The following is a 24809-nucleotide window of genomic DNA, read 5'->3' on the forward strand; positions in this document are numbered from 1 at the left end:
GCCTTCCAAAGTGCTAGGATTACAGGCGTGAGCCACGACACCCAGCCTAAAACAACTTTTATACTGAAATAATTTCAGATTTATAGAAAGGCTGCAAGAGTAGTAGAAAGAACTTCACTCAGATTCCTCAGTTAACAGTTTACCACAATAGTCTTACCATTTTCTCTCTCCATATATACATACTCACATTTTTACAGCATTTGAGAGTAAGATGCAAACATTATGTATCATTTGCCCTTGGTACTTCAACACATATTTCTGAAAATCTGCAACATTCTCCCAGATAACTGCAGGTCAACCATCAATTAAGATTGATTCACTATTACCACTATCTATCTGCAGTCCCCATTCAAAATTTGCCAGTGTCCCAATTTAATATATATATTAAATATATATGTATAGAAGAACATGTATATAGATACATCCCTTCCATCACGTTCTGGTTGGTGAGAAGCAAGTCACTAAGTCCAGCCCATGTTCAAGGGCAAGGAGATTATACCTTTTGAAGGGGAAAGTTTCAGAAAAGTTGTGGCCCAGAGTGTCAATTTCTGTAGCTATCTATCCTTATACATGACCATGAGCTCACACCAGCACCTCTAATTCCAATCCAATAGGGTGTATTACAGCTTTACTCCATATTTGTAAACCCCTTCTCTAATAACGAGAAATCTGGCTTCCATTATGCTCAATTTACTTACTTATTGCTCAATCCCCTGTTTATCATGATTCCACCACACACAGGGTCAAGTATCCTCAGCTCCAGCATTATTGACTTTGGTGATTGTTATGCTGGGAAATGGTTTTTTTTTTAAATTTATGACCAAAAGTTGATTTCCTTATAAAGAAATGATTAAGAACATTCAGATACATAAGAAATTATTTCACCCATAGGAATAAGAAAATATGAATCACCTAGTTTTAAACTGGCAAAGATAATATGTATAGGCAGAAAAATAAATGGCCAGAAAAAATTTAGATGCTCACCTGACTTCAAAAAAAAGCTAAAGTAAAATAATAAATATTTATTTATAAAAAATTATATTGATTTTTAATCTATCATACTGTCAAATATTAGAAAGATGGCTGATACTGGTGAAGGGTTAAAGAGGAGGAGGAAAAGAATTCTCATTAGACAAAAGTAACTGACCCGTGAACAACATGGGCCCACTTATATGCAGATTTTTTTCAGTAAAAGTTACTGAGTGTGTGCCTGCCTCTCCTGCCTCCTCTTCTGCCTCTGCCAGCCCTGAGTCAGCAAGACCAAGCCCTCCTCTTCCTCCTCCTCAGCGTACTCAGCATGAAGACGATAAGGATGAAGACCTTTATGGTGATCTACTTCCACTTAATGAACAGTAAATATATTTTCTCTTCCTTACGTGTTTTTTTTTTTTTTTTGAGACAGAGTCTTACTCTGTCACCCAGGCTGGAGTGCAGTGGCATGATTTTGACTCACTGCAACCTCTGCCTCCCGGGTTAAAGCGATTCTCCTGCCTTAGCTTCCCAAGTAGCTGGGATTACAGGCACCCGCTATCATGCCCAGCTAATTTTTGTATTTTTGTAGAGGCGGGGTTTCATCGTGTTGACCAGGGTGGGCTTGAATTCCTGACTCAGGTGATCTGCCTGCCTTGGCCTCCCAAAGTGCTGGCATTACAGCCGTGAGCCACAGTTCCTGGGCTTCCTTATGATTTTCTTAATAAAACTTTTCTTCCTCTAGCTTACTTTATTGTAAGAATATGGTAAATATAATATACAGAATATATGTTAATCAACTCTTCTAGATAAGGCTTCCAGCCAACAGTAGGCTAGTAATAGTTAAGTTTTGGGGAAGCCAAAAGTCATACAGAAATTTCTGACTGTGTGGGGGAGTCAGTCCCCCTAAACCCCCCATGTTGTATAGGGGTCAACTGTGTAAGTTGGTAAATCTTTCTGGAGGATAACTGGGCAGTTTCTGTCAAAATTGAAAATATATGCACCTTTCCATTCTGCATGCCACTAGCTAGAATGTAGAATAAACTTGCAAAACTTTACTCATGCATAAACTTGCTTGTTTCCTCCAAGTGAGGCTCAGGAAAAGAGAAAGAGGAAGAGGGAAAGAGGGAGAGAGAGAGGTAGGCAACCCACCAGCAAGAAAATGGGGAGTTTTGGCTGGGTGCGGTTGCTCATGACTGTAATCCCAGCACTTTGGGATGCTGAGGTGGGCAGATCACCTGAGGTCAGTAATTTGAGACCAGCCTGGCCAAGGTGGTGAAACCTGTCTCTACTAAAAATATAAAAATCAGCTTGGCGTGGTGGCAGGCACCTGTAATCCCAGCTACTAAGGAGGCTGAGGCAGGAGAATCACTTGAACCCAGGAGGCGGAGGTTGCAGTGAGCTGAGATCGTACCACTGCACTCCAGCCTGGCAACAGAGCGTGACTCCATCTCAAAAAAAAAAAAAAAAAAGGCAGTCTTTTGGTAACCTAATCCTGTAGGGAACATCTCATCACTTTTGCTGTATTCTGTCCCTCAGAAGCAAGTCACCAGGTCCAGCCCACACTCAAGGGGAGGGGATTACAGAAGGGCACAAATACCAAGAGGGAGGGATAGGTGAGGGTCATCTCAGAGGCTGCCTGCCACAGAGACTCAGGTTGGTACTGCCCTAGGTGATGGGGAAAGCAAACATCAGTCCTCTTGGGAAGTACTTGACTTCAGCAGAGGTGAAGAGCAGTTTTAAGACACTGCCAAGTGAAGGTGCCCCTGGTTTTAGAGCGATCACATGGACACAGTGGAGGCTGGACTGGAGGAGAAAGAGACTAACAGGGACAGAGAGACCATTAGGAAGACCTTGCAAAGATCCAAGCAAAGATCCATCCATGCCTGGCTGGCTTCTTAACTGTCTTCAGCTCAACAATCCTTCAAATTTTGGTCTCCCACTGTTACTAGCAGTGGAATCTAATCCTAATGCAGACAGATGGTAATACTATTTCCATTTTACAAACAATGAAGTACACAGAGATTAAGGAACTTGCCTAAGGTCACTCATCCGGTAAGTGGCAGAGCCAAGACTTGGATCCAAGCACAGGGCTTCAGAGCCTGCCAGTGGGCGGCCGGTGTAGGCCACTGCTGTTAGAGAAGACACAACTCAGCACACATTTGCTTCACTGATGGTATAAAAAGACTTCATGGTGGCTTTCACTGCCCTGTCAAAATGTCCTCACTTTTGTCTTCTCACACATTCTGCTTTGTGCCCATCCTACTTTCCACTCATTCCTAACCTGCACATCTTTGCTGATGTGATTCTTCTTTGGTCTGGAAGGAACTCTCCCATCTCTCTACCTGTTGAAATTCCATTCATCCATCAAGGCCCATCTTCTTTCATATTCCTCCAACAAATGACTTCATCCACTCTTATGAACTGATGTATCTGCTGTGTGCTGGGCACAAGGGATTCTACAATGTGTAAAACAGATGAAGTTAGTTGTAAGCTATTGTACTTACCTTTGTGTTTGCTACAGCAGTGGCTTTCAAACTTAAAAAACAAACACACATAGTCTAACCATAATACATCACCACACACACACACACATGACCCCCAATGATTTAAGAAACAATATTTACCTTTACTATATGTAGCCATTCTGATCATTTAAACTCAATTCTATTCTATTTCATTAAGATAAAAATGATGGTTGATACCTTCTGTAAAATTTTACCTCTGCTAAAATTAATTTTATAGCCAATTAAGAGCCTATTAATGAGCTGGAACACACAAGTTTGAGAAATATTCATTCCATCCGTCACCCAATCATCTAAACAAAGATGTCCTTGGTGCCCACTATGTGCTGGGCACAGCTCTGGCATCGGGATAAAAAGGAGGAAGAGTGTTTGCCCTCAAGGTGAGCAGACCAGTGAAGACAACAGAGCTTGAGAGCAAAGGCTACACACAGTGCTATGCGCTATGGTGGTAGTGTGCTTGGGACACATGTGCATGCTGGTAGCTCAACAAATATTAAGGGAATTAAACTAAGTGATAGGCACCAAAATTATAAAAAGAAAATGGAATAGTGACTTCCTCAAAAGCAGACCCTTAGCAGCTCATGGGTCTACTATGATGTGAAACTGGCATCCAACTCCTGATTCTCTAGTGCATTGCTAATAAGAGTCAATCCTGGGCTGGGTGTGGTGGCTCATGCCTATAATCCCAGCACTTTGGGAGGCCAAGGCGGGCGGATCACCTGAGGTCAGGAGTTCAAGACCAGCCTCGCCGATATGGTGAAACCCTGTCTCTACTAAAAATACAAAAATTAGCTGGGCATGGTGGCACGCGCCTGTAATTCCAGCTACTTGGGAAGCTGAGGAAGGAATTGCTTGAACCTGGGAGGCAGAGGTTGCAGTGAGCCGAGATCATGCCACTGCACTCCAGCCTGGGCGACAGAGCGAGACTCCGTCACACAAAACAAAAAAAGTCAATCCTGGATATGTACATTTCAACCCCTTTCTCTTAAGACAGATCAAGTGTGATGGAGTTGTGTTTAGAAAAGGTGAAAATAATCTGCGTTTACCCCAGCACAGGTCAGTTATGGAAGAAAGGACATACTTGAGAGGATTTTACATTTCTTCCCCCAAAGTCTATCAGTGTTGTCACCCTCACTTTGGTGCATGTAAGCTGCCACCTGAAGTTGTCCAAGTTGCCACCTCCCTTGCATCCTCTCCCACATCAAACCAATCAAAACAAGGTAGGTAGAGAAACATTCATTCTGATCTTTCTGATCTTAGTAGAGAAACCAGTAGGACAGTGAAAGGGTGGAAGCAGCTGGCTGTTCTCTTCTCCTGTGCCGACCCGTCCTTTGCCTGCGGTCGTCCACGAAATACACTCACGAGTGGAGGCATTTTCTCCATTTGCCTACCAGAGCTACCACGTTCCAACATTATTTTGGGTCTTCCTATTGCAGGCTGACCCTTCGGACCCATCTCCTCCCATGGCTTCTGGAACTTGGCTGCACCACTTGTCCCTCTTTTCACCAGCTGATCCCTACCAGGGGACAGAAACATTTAAAGGGAAAAGGCAAAATCTCCCTTCATCCACTTCCCTATCTTATTACTGTCCAATTGTCTTACCTGTCCTTGCCCAACATTCTGAAAGCAGTCTCCACCCTCTCTCCTCCCATTCACTCGTCATCCGTGACCAAGGTTCTGCCCTATCGTTCACTGAAACTGCTCTCTGCAAAGGGTCCAAGGACCTTCTTTGTTGTTACACCCAATACCTATCTCTATATATCTTTATCATCCGACTCGTACTTTTCCACACTTGATGCCGATGGCCACTGCCTCTACTGTGCACCCTGGGTCCCTGATTAAATGCTTTTGTGATTGCCTTCCTCCTTCTTAGTCGCTCTTTGCAGGCCCCCTCTTCCCTGCCTACCTCTTACTTGCTGATTTTTTCCAGAGTTATAGCCCAAGCCCCATTCCAGCCTCTTTCCATTCTAGTCTCTGAGGGTGCGGCTACTAACCAAGCTGCAAGTCCCAGTCGCTGAACAAAACGTTTTTCTCTGCTGCACCCCAGTGTTGAACACCTCTCATCCCTGAATATTTGTCACCCCTTTTCCACCCTGACAAATCCCCCTCCTTCCAGTTTCCATCTTACCCCTATCCATTGTCCAAAAGTCCATAAGAATGATTTTTTTTTTTTTTTTTTTTTTGAGACGGAGTCTTCGCTCTGTTTCCCAGGCTGGAGCGCAGTGGCGAGATCTCTGCTCACTGCAAGCTCGTCTCCCGGGTTCACGCCATTCTCCTATCTCAGCCTCCTGAGTAGCTGGGACTACAGGCGCCCGCCACCACACCCGGCTAATTTTTTTGTATTTTTAGTAGAGACGGAGTTTCACCGTGTTAGACATGATAGTCTCCATCTCCTGACCTCATGATGCCCTGGCCTTGGCCTTCCAAAGTGCTAGGATTACAGGCGTGAGCCACTGCGCCCGGCCAAGACTGATTTTTCTAGAACATATCTGATCGTGTCATTTCTCCATTTAGGTTGCCTCAGTGGTACGACCAAGTGCAAGCTCCTTAGCAGGGGAAACGAGGTTTCTTATGATCAGGCAACCCCACCCCGATGCTCCTTCATGTAACTCTGTTATAGCTGCTTTAGTGAAGTGTGAAAGGTGAAATCAAAACGTGTTTTTTGTTTTGAGGTCAAAACGCCTTGAAGCAGTGTGTTTACATGACTGTTGTAGCTTTCTGGAAGATAATGTTGAAACGTGGTAGCTCCGGTAGTCAAATAGAGAAAATGTCTCCACTGGTGAGCGTCATTTCGTGGACTACCGCAGGCAAAGGACAGGTCGGCACAGGGGAAGAGAACAGCCAGCTGCTTCCACCCTTTCACTGTCCTACCCATTTCTGTGCTAACTACCCATGTAGTTAGCAGGGAACACCCCAGCAACATTGTCCAAATAGTTCGGGCAAAGTTTTTGCTAGAAGCCGAAAATTCGTGAAAGGAATCAATACTCCAAGATAAAGTGCATCAGTTTGCAGTAATATGCGTTTGCAGTCACATTCTTTGGTTCTCTCTAAAGGACTGTTACGTGAATAAAATGGAAATACTCCTGCAGTAACATGGGACTAGTTGGAAAGGTGCTGGGAAGGCGGGAGGGAGAGAAACCGCGTTGCGGAGAAAGCCGCAGCACGGCTACTGCGCGCGAACCCGCTCTCAGGCGAAAACCGCAAACAGTGTGACGGGAGCGCGTTGTGGCTCCAAAGGCCGGTCTCACAGCGACCTGGGCGTTCAAGGTCGTGTCCTCGAGGGCCAGGGAGCCTGCCGAGGCCACCGCACGGCCATGTCGCGTCTGCACCGCCGGTTGGGCTCTCAGGCACCCGCTACTCAGAGCCCTGTTATCCGGCGCCGGGAACCACGAGCCAGCCAGCACCGCGGGTCCTGCAGCGGCCTCCGCCCTTGGCAGGCGGCCCAGGCAGCCCCGTCTCGCCCCAGCGTTAGGAGACGCGCAGCGGAACCCCGGCGGTCGGAGCCCCTCCCCGCCTCCGCATCCCCGTACGACCCGCCTCTCAGATCCCGGCCGGGGCTCCCGGGCGCGCCGCGGCGGGGCGGGGCCTTCTGGCAGTTTCTGGGCGCTGCGAACGCGCCTCTCCAGGGCTCGGCGGCCGGAAACGCCGGCTTCGGAGCCGCATCGCCTTGGCCTCTCCGTGTTTTCCACCCAGTCTGCGCCGCCCGCGCCGCCATGGCCAAGTGGGGCCAGGGGGACCCGCGCTGGATCGTGGAGGAGCGGGAGGACGGGACCAACGTGAACAACTGGCATTGGTGCGGCCGGCAGGGTGGCGCGGCCGGCGGCGGCCTCCTTCCGGGATCTGGGGAGGGCCGGCCCGCGGGAGCTGGGACTGAGCTGGGGTCTGTGCGGGGCCGCAGGGTCGCGGGGGTCAGGGGACTAGGGGGCCACGCCCCTCCTCAGCTGCTGAACGCAGGGCTCGGCCTCCGCCTCGGCTCGGGAGCGTCCTTGGGTACGGAGACCGGCGAGGGCGGGTTGCAGCTGCCTCTTTTTGAAAGTTGGGTTGGGCCCCACGAGTGACTTCCGACAGACCTTTCCACTCCCACCGTCTGTGGTCTTAGGGCCTTCCCTTCTCCTCCCGCCCCACTCCTCTGGATGTTTCGGGGAGTTAGAAGGGAGCTGGATTGAGAGAGTGTGTTAGGGGCGGGGGCGGGGGCATGGAACGTAGTGGAAAGAGGAGAAATTTGGATCTCAGTTCGGGCCCACCCCGCAGGTGGCCCCCGCGAACCGGGCCTACTGTGAGTGAGACAAGCTCCCCTTCCTTTGAGCGCCACACCTGGCGCGTGGGGAGAGGTAGGCCGCCCTCTGCTGCAGAACCTCCGGAAGGGGTGTTCTCTGCCCTGCGCCCCTGGCCAGGGCTGTGGTCCCTCCAGGCCGTCAAGGGGATGCTGAGGCCGGTCCCCAGGGGAGCATGACTTGAGCATGACTTGGCTGGTCCGGAGGAGCCCTGAGGGCATGGGCAATCTTGGTTCACGCAATCTCCGCTTCCCGGGTCAAGCGAGTCTCCTGCCTCAGCCTCATGAGTAGCTGACTACAGGCGCGAGCCACCACGCCAGTCTGATGTTTGTATTTTTAGTAGAGACGGAGTTTCACCATGTTGGTCAGGCTGGTCTCGAACTCCAGACCTCGTGATCCACCCGCCTCGGCCTCCCAAAGTGCTGGGATTACAGGCGTGAGCTACCGCGCCCGGCCAAGAACTGACTTTCTAGTGTCCTGGCCTTGGCCCGTCAGTCCTCTCAGCTGGTTTCTGTCCCGTAAAGGGAGACTATTACTTGGGACTCCCCTAAATAAGCCAGCGTTTTTAAGACAGAATACTACTTGTATAGTGGAGAATAATATCTTAAAGAACTGAGCAGAATGAAAATAATTTGGTAAAAAGCAGGTTTGAGGAGCACATTGGAGGTTGGCAGGTCTCAGGCTGCTTGAGAGGACTTGGGCTGATCTGGGCTGGGTTTGGACGTGACGCTGGCACCCAGGCAGGTGGATCCCAGCTGGGGCTTCCATTCACGACTTTCTGGTCCCTGGCAGGACAGAGCGGGATGCTACCAGCTGGTCCAAAGGGAAGTTCCAGGAGCTCCTGGTGGGCATCGTTGTGGAGAATGACGCTGGCCGTGGCGAGATCAGCGAGTTGAAGCAGGTGGAAGGGGAGGCTTCGTGCAGTAGTCGCAAAGGAAAGCTGATTTTCTTCTATGAGTGGTATATCAAACTGGGCTGGAAAGGTAATGAGGGCCTCAGGGTACTAGTGGGGTTGGGGACAAAGTGCGTTCATCATTCAGCGAATGTTTTTACAGCTCCTGCTATGGGCCTGGCACTGACTGGCTCCTGAATCAGCATTAGTAGTTCTTGACATTCTGGCCACACTTGAGTTCCATGGTCCAAGAAGGGTGGGGGTTTCCTTTCTCGGAGCACTTGCAGCTGCTCAGAGTTCATTGCTGTCAGCTGGGCCCTCTTCTACCAGGCACTTGTGAACACGAGTCTCTGGGCATTGCTGCCTGGAGCACTCTTCCTCCAGGTAGCTGCCTGCCTCCTTCAGGTCTTTGTCCTGAGTGAAGCCATCTCTCTGCATCCTTGGAGACCCCTGCCTTGTGCCATCTTTCTTCCCTACTTTATTTTTCCCCAAGGCACTGAAACTTGCTTTACAAAAATATTTTGCTTTCTGTCCTGCTCCATCTTCCTGTCATTCATTAGTGCAGGGATTTTTTTTTTTTTTTAAACGGCTTTACTGAGACATAATTCACTCATTTAGTGTGTATAATTTATTGGTTTTCAGTATAGTCACAGAGTTGTGCAGCCATCACTATAATCAATTTGGGAACATTTAACCACCCCAAAACAAAACCCTGGACCCATGAGCAGTCACTCTTGTTGCCCTCCTCTTCCCCAGCCCCTGGCATCCACTACCCCATTTTCTCTGGATTGGCCTCTGGACATTTCACGTAGATGAATCATGCAGGATGTGTTTTTTGTTGTCTGCCTTCTTTTACTTCATAATGTGTTCAAGGGTCATCTGTATTGTGGCAGGTAGCAGCACTTTATTCTTTTTTATAGATGAGGAATATTCCACGGGTGCATATACTGCATTCTGTTTCTCCATTTATCAGTTGCTGGGCATTTCGGGTGTGTCCACTTTTGGGGTCTGTGGGTTCAGTTCCCCAGTGGTGCCTCGATCCTGGCTGGACAGACAGCACGTGCGCACTCAGTCCTTGTTGAGGGAGCCAAGGCTGTGGAGATGCAGGGAAGGGAAGAGGACGAGTTAGGGTTTGAGCCTCAGTCCGGGAGTCAGCTCCTATCTGGAGTTTGTGTCCCAGAGTAGTCCAGTGAGTTGGCCTCGAGCCTCTGCCCTGCTGGCTGCCTTTCTGGCAGACGAGGGTGTTCAGCCCCTCCCCACCGCCTCAGAACAGGACCCTCTGGCTGGGAGTTTGCCTCTCTTGCAACCCCCCCGTGTCTGCTGCTGGCTGGATCATAGCAGTCTGGCTCCCTGCCTGGTCCCCCAGCACCGGGCCCTAGGGCCCGAGGAACCTTGTGGGCCTTGTGTCTTTTCCATCTCCCTTGGCTTCTTTGCAAGGATGAGACCCAGCCATTGCCAGGCAGCAGCCAGAGGACAGGCTGTGAGGGCTTGCTATAACGCCTCAAGCTGCTCTCCTCTAGCAGTGAGTCTAGGGTGGCAGCTGGGACCCACTGGGGAGGAGGCAACACTCTAGTCCTGGGAGAAGTCCACCTGCCTGGCATCCCCACACAATGTCCCCAAGCCAGAGCTTCCCTCCGCTCCGTGGTCAGAACACACTGTCCCTTTCTGTCCTTCCATCGCTTTTGTAACTGCTTCTCCCCTTCAGGGTACTCCTTTATCCTGCTTTGTCCAGGCAAAGAATACCCTGGGACAAAAAGAGAAATATGGGTACACTTGCCCCACACTCCCCTCAGGACGGCAGGCTGCTGACTCTCCATGCCCTCTCCTTGGTCATGGTCTGCCTGACCTTTCTTCCGTGGCTGCTTAGGGGGCCCTGGAGTGGTGGAACCCTGTGAGGGCTGCTGGGCTATTCAGTGAGGCAGGACAGTTTTTCATAAAAGCAGTTTTTTTTTTTTTTTTTTTTTTTTTTTTGGGACAAGGCTCACTGCAGCCTTGACCGCCCAACAATCCTCCCGCCTCAGCCTTCCAAGTAACTGAGACCACAGGTGTGCGGCACCATGCCCAGATAATTTTATTTTGTAGAGACAGTGTCTCCCTGTGTTGCCCAGGATGGTCTTTAAACTCCTGGGCTCAATCCATCCTCCCACCTCAGCATCTCAAAGTGCTGATATTATAGGCGTATGCCACAGTGCCTGGCCCAGTTGTTACTTTTTATTATAATTGAAGAACCCATTTTGCTCATTTTAGGCATCGTTAAAGAATCTGGAGTGAAGCACAAGGGATTGATTGAAATACCCAATCTTTCTGAGGAAAATGAAGTAGATGACACTGGTATGTGCTCAAGTTTCATTTCTTTTGTTCTTTTTTCAGTCAAGCTTCTGCTACAGACATTGGGCATTTCAAGTAGTGTTGATCAGACTGTGGTTCCTGTGTGGTAGTTGGTTGCCTTGTGGAGGGCCTGTTTGCTGAGAAGGATTGCCATACTCTGGGGGCAGCATGTTGTGTGGAGCTGGAGTGGTACAGGAAAAAGAGTAAGCCCCAGGAAGCCCTGAGCTCCCCCAAAGACCAGGCAAGGGGCCTGGGCAGCTGACTGCACCCTTCTTAGCCTCCTCATCTGTGAAAAGGGGTTAATTTCTCTTCCAGGGGTGTTGTCAGGTTAAATGTGACAGTGTGTGCACTGTGAACTGCTCAGGCAGCTTGCATGGCTTGATGAACGTGACTTTCTCTCTCTCCCGCACCTTTGCTGTTCCCCTTTAACGGTGAGAAGTCTCAGCTTTTAGCTGCAAGCTATCCCTTGGTTACGCCTCACGGCTTTTTGTGAACTACCCAGTTAGTACGTGTTGCTTTAGTGGCTCTCCTGGGAGGCAGAGTCGTGTGTAACTCCCACGCTTGGCTTCCAGTTAGTGCCCTTTTCTGGCTGAAAGCTGGGTTTTGGGGGTGAGACCATTTTTACAGCCGCTATATTTTTCACACCAAGATAGTCTGACAAAGGATCTTGTTTGATTCGTGAATGTATTTAACGTGAAGGCTTTCCACGATAAGCTGACTCCTGCCCAGCAGCATGTCTTCTGGCCTGAAGGTTATACAGTGCTACAGGCCAGGGCAGTCCCAGACCTCTGTCTTCAGTTATGTGGTTCCTCCGCTCAGGCCTGAGATTCCACTTTGTTATATTCAGATCCATCAGCTGAGAAATTTTTCAACAGAATGTTTAACTGGTTTTTAAGATTTAATCCCTCAGTGGCATTACAGAACAAACTCTATAGATTCAAACTGGGGCCCAAGATCAGGCCCACCTCAACTGAAGCATCGAGACACTGAATTTTTTCAAATCAACACCTCTTTTTCTTCTGGGAATACTAGAGACATCCCCAAAGCCCTCTGTTGCTTCCTTGTCCCTCGGTCTCCCCCTCCTCCCCTCTCCTCTTCCTTCCCTCTGCCTGTCTTCTGCTCTTCTCCCTTTCCCAATTTTCTTCTTTGTCAAAAAAGTATATATTCCAAGGCTGGGTTATATGGGAACTTGATTTCCCTAATTACAGTGGCTTTGGGTTCTATACCAGCACTGTTCCATGTAAATATAATGCAAGCCACATGTGCAATTTAAGTTTTACTAGTAGCTGTACTTAAAAAGTTAAAGCTATGGCTGGGCATGGTGACTCATACTTGTGATCCCAGCACTTTGGGAGGCCAAGGTACGAGGCTCACTTGAGCCCAGGAGTTCAAGGCTGCAATGAGCCATGGTCATGCTACTGAACTCCAGTCTAGGCAACAGGGAGACCCTGTCTCTCAAAAAAAAAAATTAGAGCCAGGTGTAGTGGCAGATGCCTGTAATCCCAGCTGCTTGGGAGGTCGAGGGGAAAGATCGTTTGAGCCCAGGAGTTTGGGTCTAGCCTTGGCAACATAATGAGATACAAGCTCTTAAAAAAAAAGATAAACAGGTGAAATTAATTTTAATATATTTTATTTAACCCAGTATATAAAAAAGATTTTAGCATGTAATTAATATAAAAAATATGAGGTATTTTACATTCTTTTTTGGTACTAAGTCTTTGGAGTGTGGCACGTATTATTTCACACAGCACTTCATGATTCAGGCCAGCCACATTTCAGGTTCTTAGTAGCCACATGTGACTAGTGGCTACCACACCGGACAGTGCATTTCTAGACACCATGAAAGCCACGGACCACATCAGCAATAGAATTTATATACATACACATGCACAATTTTGTATGCAAATTAAGGAGTTTACATTCTATAAAGTCCATGCAAGATTGGCCCCCAACCCTGTCATGGATCCTGGATTAAAAACCCTTAAAATCCTGCCCTGCACATCTCTTACATCCACTTCTTTCCTTCCTCCACTGCCATAGTTCTCTCATCCATACAGCCCAATGTTGTAAGAATACATCAAACCAGATCTTTCTTTGGTTTGTATTTTTCTGATTTGTAGGTGAACGTGAGTAAAAAGAAAGGAGATGGGGATATACTGAAGGATCTTATGAAAACTGCAGGCACCGCCAAGGTCAGGCAGGCCCTTGGAGATTACCTGAAGGCACTTAAGACGGGTAAAGAAGGCATCCCTGTGAACCAGAGGGTCACTTTTCTATTTACCCGTTATACTCTGCACTGTGGTCAGAGGCTCCAGAAGCAAGTTTATACTTCAGAATAAATTGTAGTCTGGAAGTTGAGAGCTAGTCATGGTTAAGACCATAATTAGTGATCATCACTATTGTACACAGCATGAACCATTTTGCCTACAGAACTGTTAATTGTAGTTTTCTGGAATGAAAATCAGTTGTTTGTGTAATTACTTGTTTAATGTCTGTCTTCCTTGCTAGACTGTAAGCTCCATGAGGGCATGGAAGGTGTCTGTCTTGTTCACTGCTGTATCTCCAGCATCTAGCACAATGCCTGGCACATAGTAGGTGCTCAATACATCTTTGTTGGATGAATGAATGAATGGATGAAAGGACTGTAGGTATTACAGGTGTAGTTGAGAAATACCTAGATAATATCAACGTTGCATGGAAGTGTGGTTATTGTCTTCTTCCCTAAATTAGAGAAGTGAGCCAGGCAAGATGGCCAGCAGTGCCTGTATCTCTGTACCTCATTCTTGGACCCTGCTACCTGAGTATCTAGGTGTTGGCATGGATGGGTTTGGGGTTGTCACTTTTCCCATGGGAGCGCACGTGTAGCTGGCTCACAGGCTTGACTACTGTGAAGACAGGCTTTGTGAGGCGGTGACCGCCCTCACATGAGAAATTGTTTTCACAGTAGGTTAGAGCCACAAAGCTATTAGTAGTTAATCTCATAAAACTTAGCTGTGTGCAAAAGAACTTTGGAAAATTTTGCAGTTTTAGCAAAAACTTGATAAAAGTGAGGCGTTTGAAAAAAGAAAAGACGTTTGTTGCTGTGGAACTCACGTTGTTAATCATCAGTTTTATATGTAAAAACATGGAATGGTCTTGAAATTCTCAAAATGTTATAGGAATTATTTTTATAAATATCTGTTTTATTTTCTTACATGCTGTTTTGGGTTTTCTACCTTACTCTTAGTGCTTAAAAGGAGAAAGGTCCTTATTAAAACCACTTCCCTTGTTTCTTTATAGAATTTACAACAGGAATGATTTTACCAACGAAAGCTATGGCAACCCAGGAATTGACTGTCAAAAGAAAACCGAGTGAGAATACCCTGCAGGTATGAGCTCTGTTGGCCAAAATGTAGGGAAGGGGTAAAGGAAGTATTTGAGTTAAGGCTCTGAATAACCTTGTGTTGTTGGAGAAATGAGGACAGTGAGGGCCTTCTTCCACCTTTGGGTCTCCCGTGAGCCCTCTAAGATCTCCCATTTTGTTGTGCAAATGATACAATGAGACTTTGATTCTTGATGGATTGTTACAGACACACCTTTCTATGGGATATTTGACTCAAGACTCTCCTAAAGGCAATGTTCTTTGGTAGGCCACAGATTACAAAACCAGATGACTTTCAAGATTCACATAGCACGATGAAAGAACCTTCTTTGCTGACTTTTGGATTGGGAGATTTTTAGATCAGTTCTTGGAATGGGTGTTTTATGTGTAATTGACACCCTTTAGCTTTAGGTGCAGTTGTCTTTCATCTGCTCACAGCTGTATCTGGAAGTCCAGCTAGGATTAGGGGTATTCAGTCATAACCTGGGAACGGAGCTGAAGAGCTGTAGGAACAGTGAGCTCTGGTTCCAAAGTAAAGACCAAGACTGGTGGTGCTAAAAAGGCTTTTCATGCTGCTTTTGTGTGTGTCTGGAATAGGCAGTATGGAATTTGAGACATTTGCTGTTTTCTTGAGAAGACTTATTTCAATCCAAGCAGCTTTATCTCATTATGCTAAACATTCCCTGGAACTTCTTCCCTTCTCCAGGTTCAGGCCTCATCTCCAGTGGCACTGGGTGTAAGGATTCCCACTGTGGCTCTTCACATGATGGAACTGTTTGACACAACTGTAGAGCAGCTGTATAGCATCTTCACCGTGAAGGATGTGAGTAACTCTCTAAGCTAGCATGTTAAATGCTGACATTGGGAGAAAATACATCACAAAGAACAGGAGCTGGTTTTTGGTTTTCCTTGCGTTTTTGATTGAAGGGATGTGGGATGGTGGTGACAGGAAGTCTCAGCATAGTTTCTGAATAATTGGAGGGGAGATGGGCATTCTTTGGGACTATGTCCATATTACATTGAGTTTTCTAGGAAGAGAAAGTTTGTATTTTATTGTCCTTCAGTAAAAGCTGCATGTTTAGGATTTTTAAACCATAGTACTTGTTATATTTTGTATCTCATAATTACATTGAAATATGTGATAGTGTGTGCTGGAATAACATGTTTTATTTGGTTAGTTGGTGCAAAAGTTTTCTAAATCTACTGCTGTATTAGAAGCTGAAAAGGGAGGGAAATTCCAGATGTTTGATGGGAACATCACTGGTGAATATCTAGAATTGGTAAGTAGACTCAAGGTTAAAGAAGTAAGATGGGATTAACTCAATGTTACTTTTTATATGTGCTGTTTTTAGCACCAAAATCACTACAGTCTGTGTTGCCTCACCCTTAATTGGCAGCCCTCTGTTCTGGTTACTATTACTGTACTTAAAACATTATTATATATTCCTACTGTTCTTGATGTTACTGCTGGTTTGAGACATTTTGACACTAAAGAAAATTATCAATGGTGCTGATGTATAAACTGGAAGAGGGACCATATGTTGTTCATTGATTCTTCTAGTTAGGAGTTTCAGTGAAAGGATTTGTTTTTCTGTGTTATATTGTGGGAAGTTTTAAAAGATTTTCAGTGGAGTTTCCCCTTTTCAGTTAACAAATAAGAAGATCGTCATGAAATGGAGATGTAGGAACTGGCCAGAAGGTATGTTACGAATTAGTGCCCTTTATGTTAAAGGTCCCAGAACACTTAAGGCTGGGTTTTTCATATGGATACATTTTCCTTTTCATAATGCAGTAATAAGGTTCCTATTTTTTTTCTTAGAACACTATGCCACGGTTGCACTGAATTTTGTGCCTACTCTAGGGCAAACGGAATTACAATTGGACTGTAAAGGAGTCCCTGTCTGTAAAGAAGAGAACATGAAATTCTGTTGGCAGAAGCAGCATTTTGAAGAAATAAAAGGTTTACTGCAGCTGCCCCCCTAAATGGTTGAATTAAAATTTTATAAGGCATTACTTTTTGTACGCAGAAGTGTCACATTGACCCTCTTCGCTATGTACCTTTTTTTTAAAAAAAGGACCATCTTTATTTTATATTGGATGAAATCTGTGAACGTATACACAATTTAAAGCATTGACTCTTTATTACAACTAGACACTGCATTGAGTTAAAAGTAGCAAACAACCTGAAATTAGGTATTAACCTGACCTTCCATAGCTATTCCTCTAGAAATAGGTAAGTAAGTCCCAAGTGTAGATAGTTGGTTTCCCAAACTGAAGCTTGTCCTACAGCAAGCTTGCTTGCAGCTGTACTTTTGGTTCAAGATGACAAAAAATAAATGGCAGGTTGACACTATTCCTTTATTTTACTTAGGGTTTTTAAGCACCTAAGTATATCTTAGGTAGTAAACCGGTGGTATATTGCATTCAAAAGCATGTTGATGGGCAAATTGGCTGTGTTTTGCCCCACTTCTTCCTGCTGTGGTTTTGCACTTTGGGGTGGAGAGGATTGAGAAGTCTGTGGGGACACATGAATTTTGTAGACTGCTGGTAACACTTCCAGTGAAACAGCATATAATGGATAAGTGTTTCCCCTCGTTCACGGTTTTTCACTACTTTCACCTGAGAAGACTGAAGCAACGTATGTAAACAAATGAAAAGTCATCACAATCAGTTTAATTAAGTGCACAGAATAGCAATCAGTCATGTCAATAAAAATAAAACAATTATTTTTACATCAAGTGTGCTTTATTTCCTCCACAGGTATTCTGTTAAATAAAGCACCATTTATATACTGCCAGGCCACAGCTAAAGAGGATTCTTTACAGAATCAAATTTCTTGTGGTTGTTCCGTATACAAGTAAACTTAATTTTGATAATAAGAACCACAGCGATCGGAGGCAATCTGCCTCTATAAGGTACAAAACTGGCACAGAGGACACCATATTATACACAGTAAAAATGCTGTAAGTTTAAATTACATTGTACAGGGCTAGGGAACCCTGTTCTTCCCAGACAGCCATATTAAATGAAAGCCACTACAGTGAACTCTTAATTACATAAAACATATCCATTATCTGATTGCCCTTTAGGAAGTATACTGAAGATGCAAGTTTTTTTCATCTGGAGTTCTGCCTGACCAAGAATTAAGCCTATAAATCTATCTTGCCATTCAAGCAGAGAGCACTGGACAAAACTGAAGCACAAAAACAAATAAGCAAAACTTATACAAACAGCATGGGGGTGAGGGACTTAAAATAGACATGCTACACCTAATGTCAAGAAGCAGCTTGGTTTCCTTTGCCAGATATCCTTGTGACCACATGGATTGTAGATTCAATGGTCCTACACAGGGTATCTAAAATGTCATGTTGCTGCATATGACTAAAGAGTCCTCTGGAATGGCCATAACTGAGAGACAAAGCAACCTCGGGGTCCTGGGAGGGCAGAGGTTGGCCATCACAGCTTCTCAAGTCAGCTAAGTCAGACAGAACTGCAGAGATAGAAGTAGAAGGGAACTCAGATTCTTCCTCAGCTAGGGTAGAATCCTTGGAACAGTGGAGGTCTTTAAATTCTTTACAATCGTCATATCTACCATTGCTGGACTGTTCTTCTGTGTGCTGTGACCTGATATTTGACATGTCTTCTGAAAACGAAGATGGAACTTCCATTCGATATTCTTTAACAGAACTATTTTCGGGGGAAGGAAGATCTTGCTCAGTTCCTGGATCAATAATTGAGGAGTCTCTGGTCTCATTGTCAGAAGTGCTCGTTGGGGTCAGGACCTCCCTGGTTTCTGTTTTCATGTCACTGATGCAGCTGTCTACAGTGTGCTCCTCATCACTGCTAACACGCCTTCTTTTAACGGGAGTTGCTCCTTCATCATCTGTGAAAACATAACGCCAAAACGGAAACTTCTCTGAAAGTCATTAAGATCACATGGGGGATGTGGGAAGTTAATTTTGTTTCTAGCATTTATATTTAGGAGGTTCAGCTGAACATACAACTACTAAACCAGCTACACCAAGTGTATTACTCCCTCCTCCCACCCTAAAGGTAATAATGATAGTCCATAAAGCTAACCTTTAGTTTTTCTTTCTTTGGCTTCTTGCTCTTGGAGTGAGTTTCTCTGTTGCAGACAAGTCCTGCATTTGCTTAAAAGCTCTTGCAGAGTTGGAATCAGAGCTGGGTTTAACTGTTTGGGAGTGTGTACTGACAGGAGCAAAGCAAGTGCCCTGAGGTCCTACAAAAACCCAGATAGGAACATTTCAAATTCAAAAGCCAATACTTTGATGCAGTTGTTTACAGTTAATTGCAGATGTTTATTTTCCCAGGAATCCATTCTTTCCTAAGAACACCCTGGTTTCTCTGGGATTCTTAGAAGAATGATAAAACCAGAAAGCTAGTGTTAGGATACTACAGCATTTCATTAGTTTTTTTTTGTGGTTGTTTTGAGGTAGAGTCTTGTTCTATGGCAAGGCTGGAGTGCAGTGGTGTAATCTCAGCTCGCTGCAACCTCCACCTCCGGGTTCAAGCGATTCCCCTCCCTCAGCCTCCCGAGTAGCTGGGACTACAGACGCCCGCCACCACGCCTGGCTTAATTTTTTGTATTTTAGTAGCAATGGGGTTTCACCATGTTGGCCAGGATGGTCTCAATCTTCTGACCTCCTTATCAGCCTCGGCCTCCCAAAATGCTGGGATTGCAGGCGTGAGCCACTGTCCGGCCTCATTAGTTCTTAAAGTCACTAATAGCATTATTTTATGCCCACAAATAACTAAGTCAGACCAAAGACAAATAGTGTTTTCTGAAAATGGAAAAGGAAATGTAAGAATTTCAAAAACAAACCTTGAAATCCTAGTTTCTCAAGTTAAATTCTGACAGATGTCACAAACAGTAAGGTCTTCCTTACTGAGCTCTGTCATCTGTTCTGGCTTTTATGCTATTGTGATTTGGGAGGCTGCTGCTCAACATTCTAGCCTATTTCCAGGGTGTTCCATTATTCTAGGACATGGCTGTCATGGGAGTCTGCACAAGGCAACTAATGCTCTAGATTTAACTGCCTTTTAAAATCAGTAGATCATTGTTTCAGTTACTTCGGAGCCATAGGCAGTAACAGAAACATCACAATGTTTCCAAAAATATACTGACGTAGAGATAAGACCACTAAGACGTTCCCTTTATTACCCTTAGCATTTAATGATATCAGCTTGTAGCTTCCAAGGTGACAGAGTGTGCTGTGTACATACAAGGCATCGTGAACGCGTAATTAAAATTTGTTTTTTGTCGTACGTGGCTTAGAGTTCAAATCAGTAAGTTAAAGTTATGAGAGTAAAATATGAAGGCCACATAGTTAACTGAAGGACAGTTTAGAAGTGTGTGCCTCCTTTGCATAGTTCTTACCCCATTTAAAGCAGCACTTGCTTTGGAAATTTCAACTCGGTTGGAGAAATCAGACTGTAGGTTCTGATACTGACTTATCAAGTTTGTAATAAGAGTGCTGATCAAATTGGCACAGTTTGCTTCAGAAAACACTTGACTTTGAACCTGAAAAAGAAGATTTAAAAAAATCTCCAAAAGACCAGCATAATGAAAACACAAGCTTAACTAACTGGAAATGACACACTGAGTTTCCAAAGTACTACATACCTTTAGAAGGAAGTGTGTCATGAACGTGTAGACAATGTTGTTGTTTAAAAAAGTTCTTTCATCCATTAGGATACATTTAATATATTCTGCGAAAACAGGATCTTCACACAAAAGCTTGATGCAATTTTTTGACATAGCAGACTAAAGTGGGGAGAAGAAGCACTTATGGTTGAGCACGGAAATAACGGGCTTAAACACTTGTGTATGATGGAATCTGAAGCCATTGAAAATCCTACTTGAAAAGCCATGGCTAACTCGCCTATTGAATTTTTAGTTAACAGCAACTATTTTTCATACAGTAAAATGTTACTAATTTGGACTATGGGAGTGCTGGGGGAAAGACTGATGCCAAAACTGAACAAATGTTGTAAAAGAAATGCAGGTTTATTATCCAGCACTGACAGAGTTAACAAGGACTGGAAAAATAACAAAGAATAGGATGTGAATGTTTTCAAGGGCGAAATTAATGTATTTATAGGTAACCAGACCGTATGTTGTGAACAGACACATTTTAAGAATCAAAATCAATTCTCCAAAATGTTTTAAACTTTACTGTATATTCTCATTAGCAACAGTAATTTTGTAAATACCTTCCCCCCCCCAAACACTACAAAGATAAACAATAAACCTTCTTTCCTAATTATCACACACAGAATCAGTGGTCCCAATATATGGAAATTTTACTAAAATTTGGTTTTCCTGTTTTCAAATAGTCATGGCTCTTAAACACAAGTAGTATGTCTTTAAGCAGATACACTCCATAGATTTAAATGTGTATTTTAATAATAGATCATTTATTTATATGGAAAAAAGCAGTATTTTTTTAAATAGGACAAAATTTAGATAATATGTATATATGCATATGTGTATATTTTTTTAGAATAAGCAGCTGTCATAAGTAAATTACTCAAGGTCAGTCAAGAAATGAGGATTCAAGTAGGACCAAGACCCAGGTCTTGAGATCCTTAACACTAGGAAAAATCTGCCTTGGTCTACCAGTCACAGCCTCTGCCTATGTTTCTTGCTCAGGATGGCTGCTTCTATAAGACTGGAAGCTTTGGAGGCCTTATATGGTTCAGCTTTGTTTTAAGGGAAATTCGGGGGCACAGTGAGTTCTGTCTGTGAAAGAAGTCAAGCGAAGGGAGTCCTGCGGTGCAGAAGTAGAGAAGGCAATAGGGAGCAATAGGTAATGGGAGAGTACAGAAACGAAGACACTACCCAAATCAGGAAGAATGAAAAAGAGCAGCAGTAGCAGTGGAAAGGGAAAATGAGATCTCCAACTGACTGAAAAGAACAGTCAGCTCAAAAACCAACTGATAAACTCATTTTCTGAATGCCTACTATATGTTAAGTCAAGTGAGCTAAGATCAATGTATACTAGCCTCTGAAAGATTTCTACTGTAGAGAACAAAGTGGCATTTCTTCAGGGAATGGAGATGACTCTGATAAGGTCTCTACACTTGAGCTCTGTTTGGGAAAAGTAGAGAAACAACCAATATGGTACAGGATGACAAACATGTAGGAGAACACAGAGCACACTACAGCCTGGCAGGAGGCTGAACCAGACTCAAAATACTTCAGAAAGCATGATGTGGGTCAAAGTTGGACCTGAGGAAGGTGAATAAATTCATCTCTTCCAATGGGGTAGAGCAGATGCAACCAGGCAGGACAATCACCAGTTTTTTCAGGGACCGAAGGGAGTGGGGATCCTTTATGCCTGATCCAGGGCCAAACCTTAGTACCTCCTCCTCTTCCCAATTCTCCCTTTACAACTTAAGCATTATTTATTATTATCAGGTTCTTTCTCCTCTTCCCAATTCTTCCTTTGTAACTTAACAAGCTTTATTTATGTAGCCACTTAATTTTAAGGAGTTGGCTCTTAGACACTTAAGGTAGGAACGGTAATCTTGTTTTCAAGGAGATTGTTGTAAGAAAACAAGCGCATCAGACCCTTGAAAAACTACAGATCATGAAAAGCTAAAGGACAGACTGCTGATAGGGTTTCTGCTAGAGGTTTTGGAATGGTGGAAAAGAGGAAGAGACAGGGAGGTGAAGGAGAAGAAGTGGCATGTGCCTTTTTCCCCCACTATCTCCCTGTTTTGGATTTTCCCCCACAACTGTTGATATACATCTATAAATGAGAAATTCAATTATAACCAGCTTATTTAAAATATCCTTTGATACAAATCTAGTGAAGTTAAAAAAAAAATCAAAGGGAACCTAGATGCCCAATATGTAATAGTATTTTCATTCATTCATATTTTACCTATCAAGATTCTAAAACATCCCCACTTTTCAGCAAGTCTTCAATCCACTGTTCCTAAAATTATTGACCACTTGGTCAGATGAGATAAAAGACCAATCATCTAAAACTCATTTTCTTTACCTGAGTCTGGCATAGCTCAGTCCAAAGTTTGGGGAACAGTGCAAGATGAAGTGGCAAACCTTCATAGGCAACTAGGACACCTAATATTTGAAAAGAAATCAGAATAGGTTATAATTATAAATTATACTACTGAGATACTCTGCAGGTACAATATTACAGCTATTTCTAGTCATAACTTTGCATATTTTCTACATTTTAAAGAAAGTATGTGAAGGGGAAAAATTCATTACAATGTTTAGTGAAGTATCTTAGAATGTGGTACTTGAATTTATTTATATCCTATACCTGAAGGATAGGATATTCCTGAAGGATATGGGACTTAAATCAACTCTTCTTTTTTGAGTATTAGAACTTTATCTGGGAAAAAAAAAAGTTACTGAAGTGGCTCCAAATCTTTCTTGGACTAAGGTACCACTCTGCCTATTAGATAATTTTCATAGAATGACTAGACTTCAGGAGGGAGGAGGGGAGAGGTGAAGAGAAAAAAAAAAAAAGATGTGGAGAATTAAACATATCTTTCCTCTTTTACCTTCTTTCTTCAAAGATAGAATGACCTTTGTGGTACATTTAAGTCAACGCTGCCCTGAGCACCAGATTCTTGGCCTTGTTCCCAGGATCTTCTGAGTGGACCACATCTGGCACTATGTCAGAGAGTGCTATTTGGAACCTCTATGAATTTACCTCTCCACTTCTTGACTATTCCAGATGTAAAATATGTCACTAAGAGATGTGTGCCCCTATATCCTCTGTCATCCTATCTCTCAAAGTATAGAAGTTTCATTACCACAGTCCCAAATGAATTTCTCATCTTCCACATCCCCCAGGGTCCCCAGGGCAAGTATAATCATGGAGAAAAAGAAATATAACACAGATCCTCCTCCTCCAGTTAAGACTATGAGTTAGACCAGGAGTCAGCAAACTCGTTCTGGGAAGGGCCAAATAGTATGTGAGGCTTTGTGGCCATGCTCTGTTACCACAGCTCAACCCTGCTGAGGCAGTGTGAAGGCAGCCTTACACAAGAGTAAGGAAATGGGTGTGGCTGTCTTTCAGTAAAACTTTACGAACACTGAAATTGGAATCTCATAATTTTCATATGTCAGAAAATACAATTCTGTATTTTTAAAAAATTTAAAAATACGAAAACTATTCTTAGCTAGCAGGTAGCCATGGTTATACAAAAACAGGCAGCATGTGGGTTGTAATTTGCCAAACCCTGGGTTAGACCAAGGACTTGAGAACATCTTAACACAGGCAAGTCAGGTCACTCACTCAGCCTTACCAAGGATGCCTAAGATCCCTTCCACAGGTAAGCCAATTTATTTTCCTGTCAAGATGAGTCCCTTTAGATGCAAGACAGAAGGAAATGCTACTTCCCCTTTATCCTAACCTAATCTGGTTGGTGTTTGGCAGCATATACCCACCATAGTATCACAATACACATAAGTAAACAAGGACATGTCATCACATCTGTGGCTACAGGGAAGAGAGTTCCTACGTTCCCATGTTCCTGTATCCTAATTACTCATTAAAGTAGAGGAGCTGTTAGCAAACTATGGCCCTCAGGCCAAATCTGACCCATAGCCTGTTTTTATATGGACTTGTGAGCTAAGAATGGCTTTTTCTTTGAGACAGTGTCTTCACTCTTTTGCCCAGGTTGGAGTGCAGTGGCGTGATCACAGATCAGGTGCAGCCTCGAACTCCTGTGCTCAAGTGATCCTCGCACCTTAGCCTCCGTAATAGCTAAGACTACAGGCCCGGACAATGTTCTTAAAAAAATGTTTTGGGGTCAGGCGCGGTGGCTCACGCCTGTAATCCCAGCACTTGGGGAGGCCGAGGTGGGTGGATCACCTGAGGTCAGGAGTTTGCGACCAGCCTGACCAACATGGAGAAACCCTGTCTCTACTAAAAATACAAAATTAGCGGGGCATGGTGGCGTATCCCAGTAATCCCAGCTACTCGGGAGGCTGAGGCAGGAGAATCGCTTGAACCGTGGAGGCAGAGACGGAGGTTGTGGTGAGCCAAGATCGTGCCATTGCACTCCAGCCTGGGCAACAAGAGTGAAACTGTCTCAAAAAAAAAAAAATTTTGGGCCAGGCATGGTGACTCACACTGGTAATCCCGGCACTTCAGGAGGCCGAGGCAGGAGAATAATGAAACCCCATCTCTACTAAAAATACAAAAATTCACTGGGTATAATGGCACACACTTGTAATCCCAGCTATTCAGGAGGCTGAGGCAGAATTGCTTGAACCCAGAAGACAGAGGTTGCAGTGAGCCAAGATCGTGCAACTGCACTCCAGCGTGGGTGACAGAGCAAACTCTCTCAAAAAGTTTTACAGAAATGGGGTCTTGCCATGTTGCCCAAGCCAGTCTCAAACTCCTGGTATAATTGATCCTCTTGCACTGGGCTTTGAAAGTACTGGGAGTACA

At 44.5% G+C, this 24809-nt stretch overlaps 3 protein-coding genes across 3 annotated transcripts in view; 2 read left to right on the plus strand and 1 right to left on the minus strand.

Moving 5' to 3' along the window:
• Nucleotides 1-8310, plus strand: part of LOC105511659 — a 10585-nt gene extending 2275 nt beyond the window's left edge. The window contains exon 2 of the mRNA XM_011941836.1: nucleotides 6598-8310. Within this exon, the coding sequence (XP_011797226.1) occupies nucleotides 6598-7552 (955 nt within the window). The 3' untranslated portion in view covers nucleotides 7553-8310. The remainder of the gene's footprint in view (nucleotides 1-6597) is intronic.
• A 4887-nt stretch (nucleotides 8311-13197) lies between these two features.
• On the plus strand, nucleotides 13198-16701 carry AHSA2 (AHA1, activator of heat shock 90kDa protein ATPase homolog 2 (yeast)). The gene is made up of 5 exons (XM_011941830.1): nucleotides 13198-13223; nucleotides 14268-14356; nucleotides 15056-15172; nucleotides 15997-16048; nucleotides 16169-16701. Exons 2-5 carry the CDS (start codon nucleotides 14282-14284, stop codon nucleotides 16330-16332), a joined length of 408 nt encoding a protein of 135 aa, XP_011797220.1. The 5' UTR covers nucleotides 13198-13223; nucleotides 14268-14281; the 3' UTR covers nucleotides 16333-16701.
• A 306-nt stretch (nucleotides 16702-17007) lies between these two features.
• The window catches only part of USP34 (ubiquitin specific peptidase 34), a 253164-nt gene continuing 245362 nt past the window's right edge, over nucleotides 17008-24809 (minus strand). The window contains 5 exon segments of the mRNA XM_011941829.1: nucleotides 17008-18232; nucleotides 18430-18589; nucleotides 19748-19891; nucleotides 19994-20134; nucleotides 22380-22459. Of these exon segments, the coding sequence (XP_011797219.1) occupies nucleotides 17625-18232; nucleotides 18430-18589; nucleotides 19748-19891; nucleotides 19994-20134; nucleotides 22380-22459 (1133 nt within the window). The 3' untranslated portion in view covers nucleotides 17008-17624.

Source organism: Colobus angolensis, unplaced genomic scaffold, assembly GCF_000951035.1.
Source record: "Colobus angolensis palliatus isolate OR3802 unplaced genomic scaffold, Cang.pa_1.0 Scaffold201, whole genome shotgun sequence".
Classification (NCBI taxonomy): Eukaryota; Metazoa; Chordata; class Mammalia; order Primates; family Cercopithecidae; genus Colobus; species Colobus angolensis.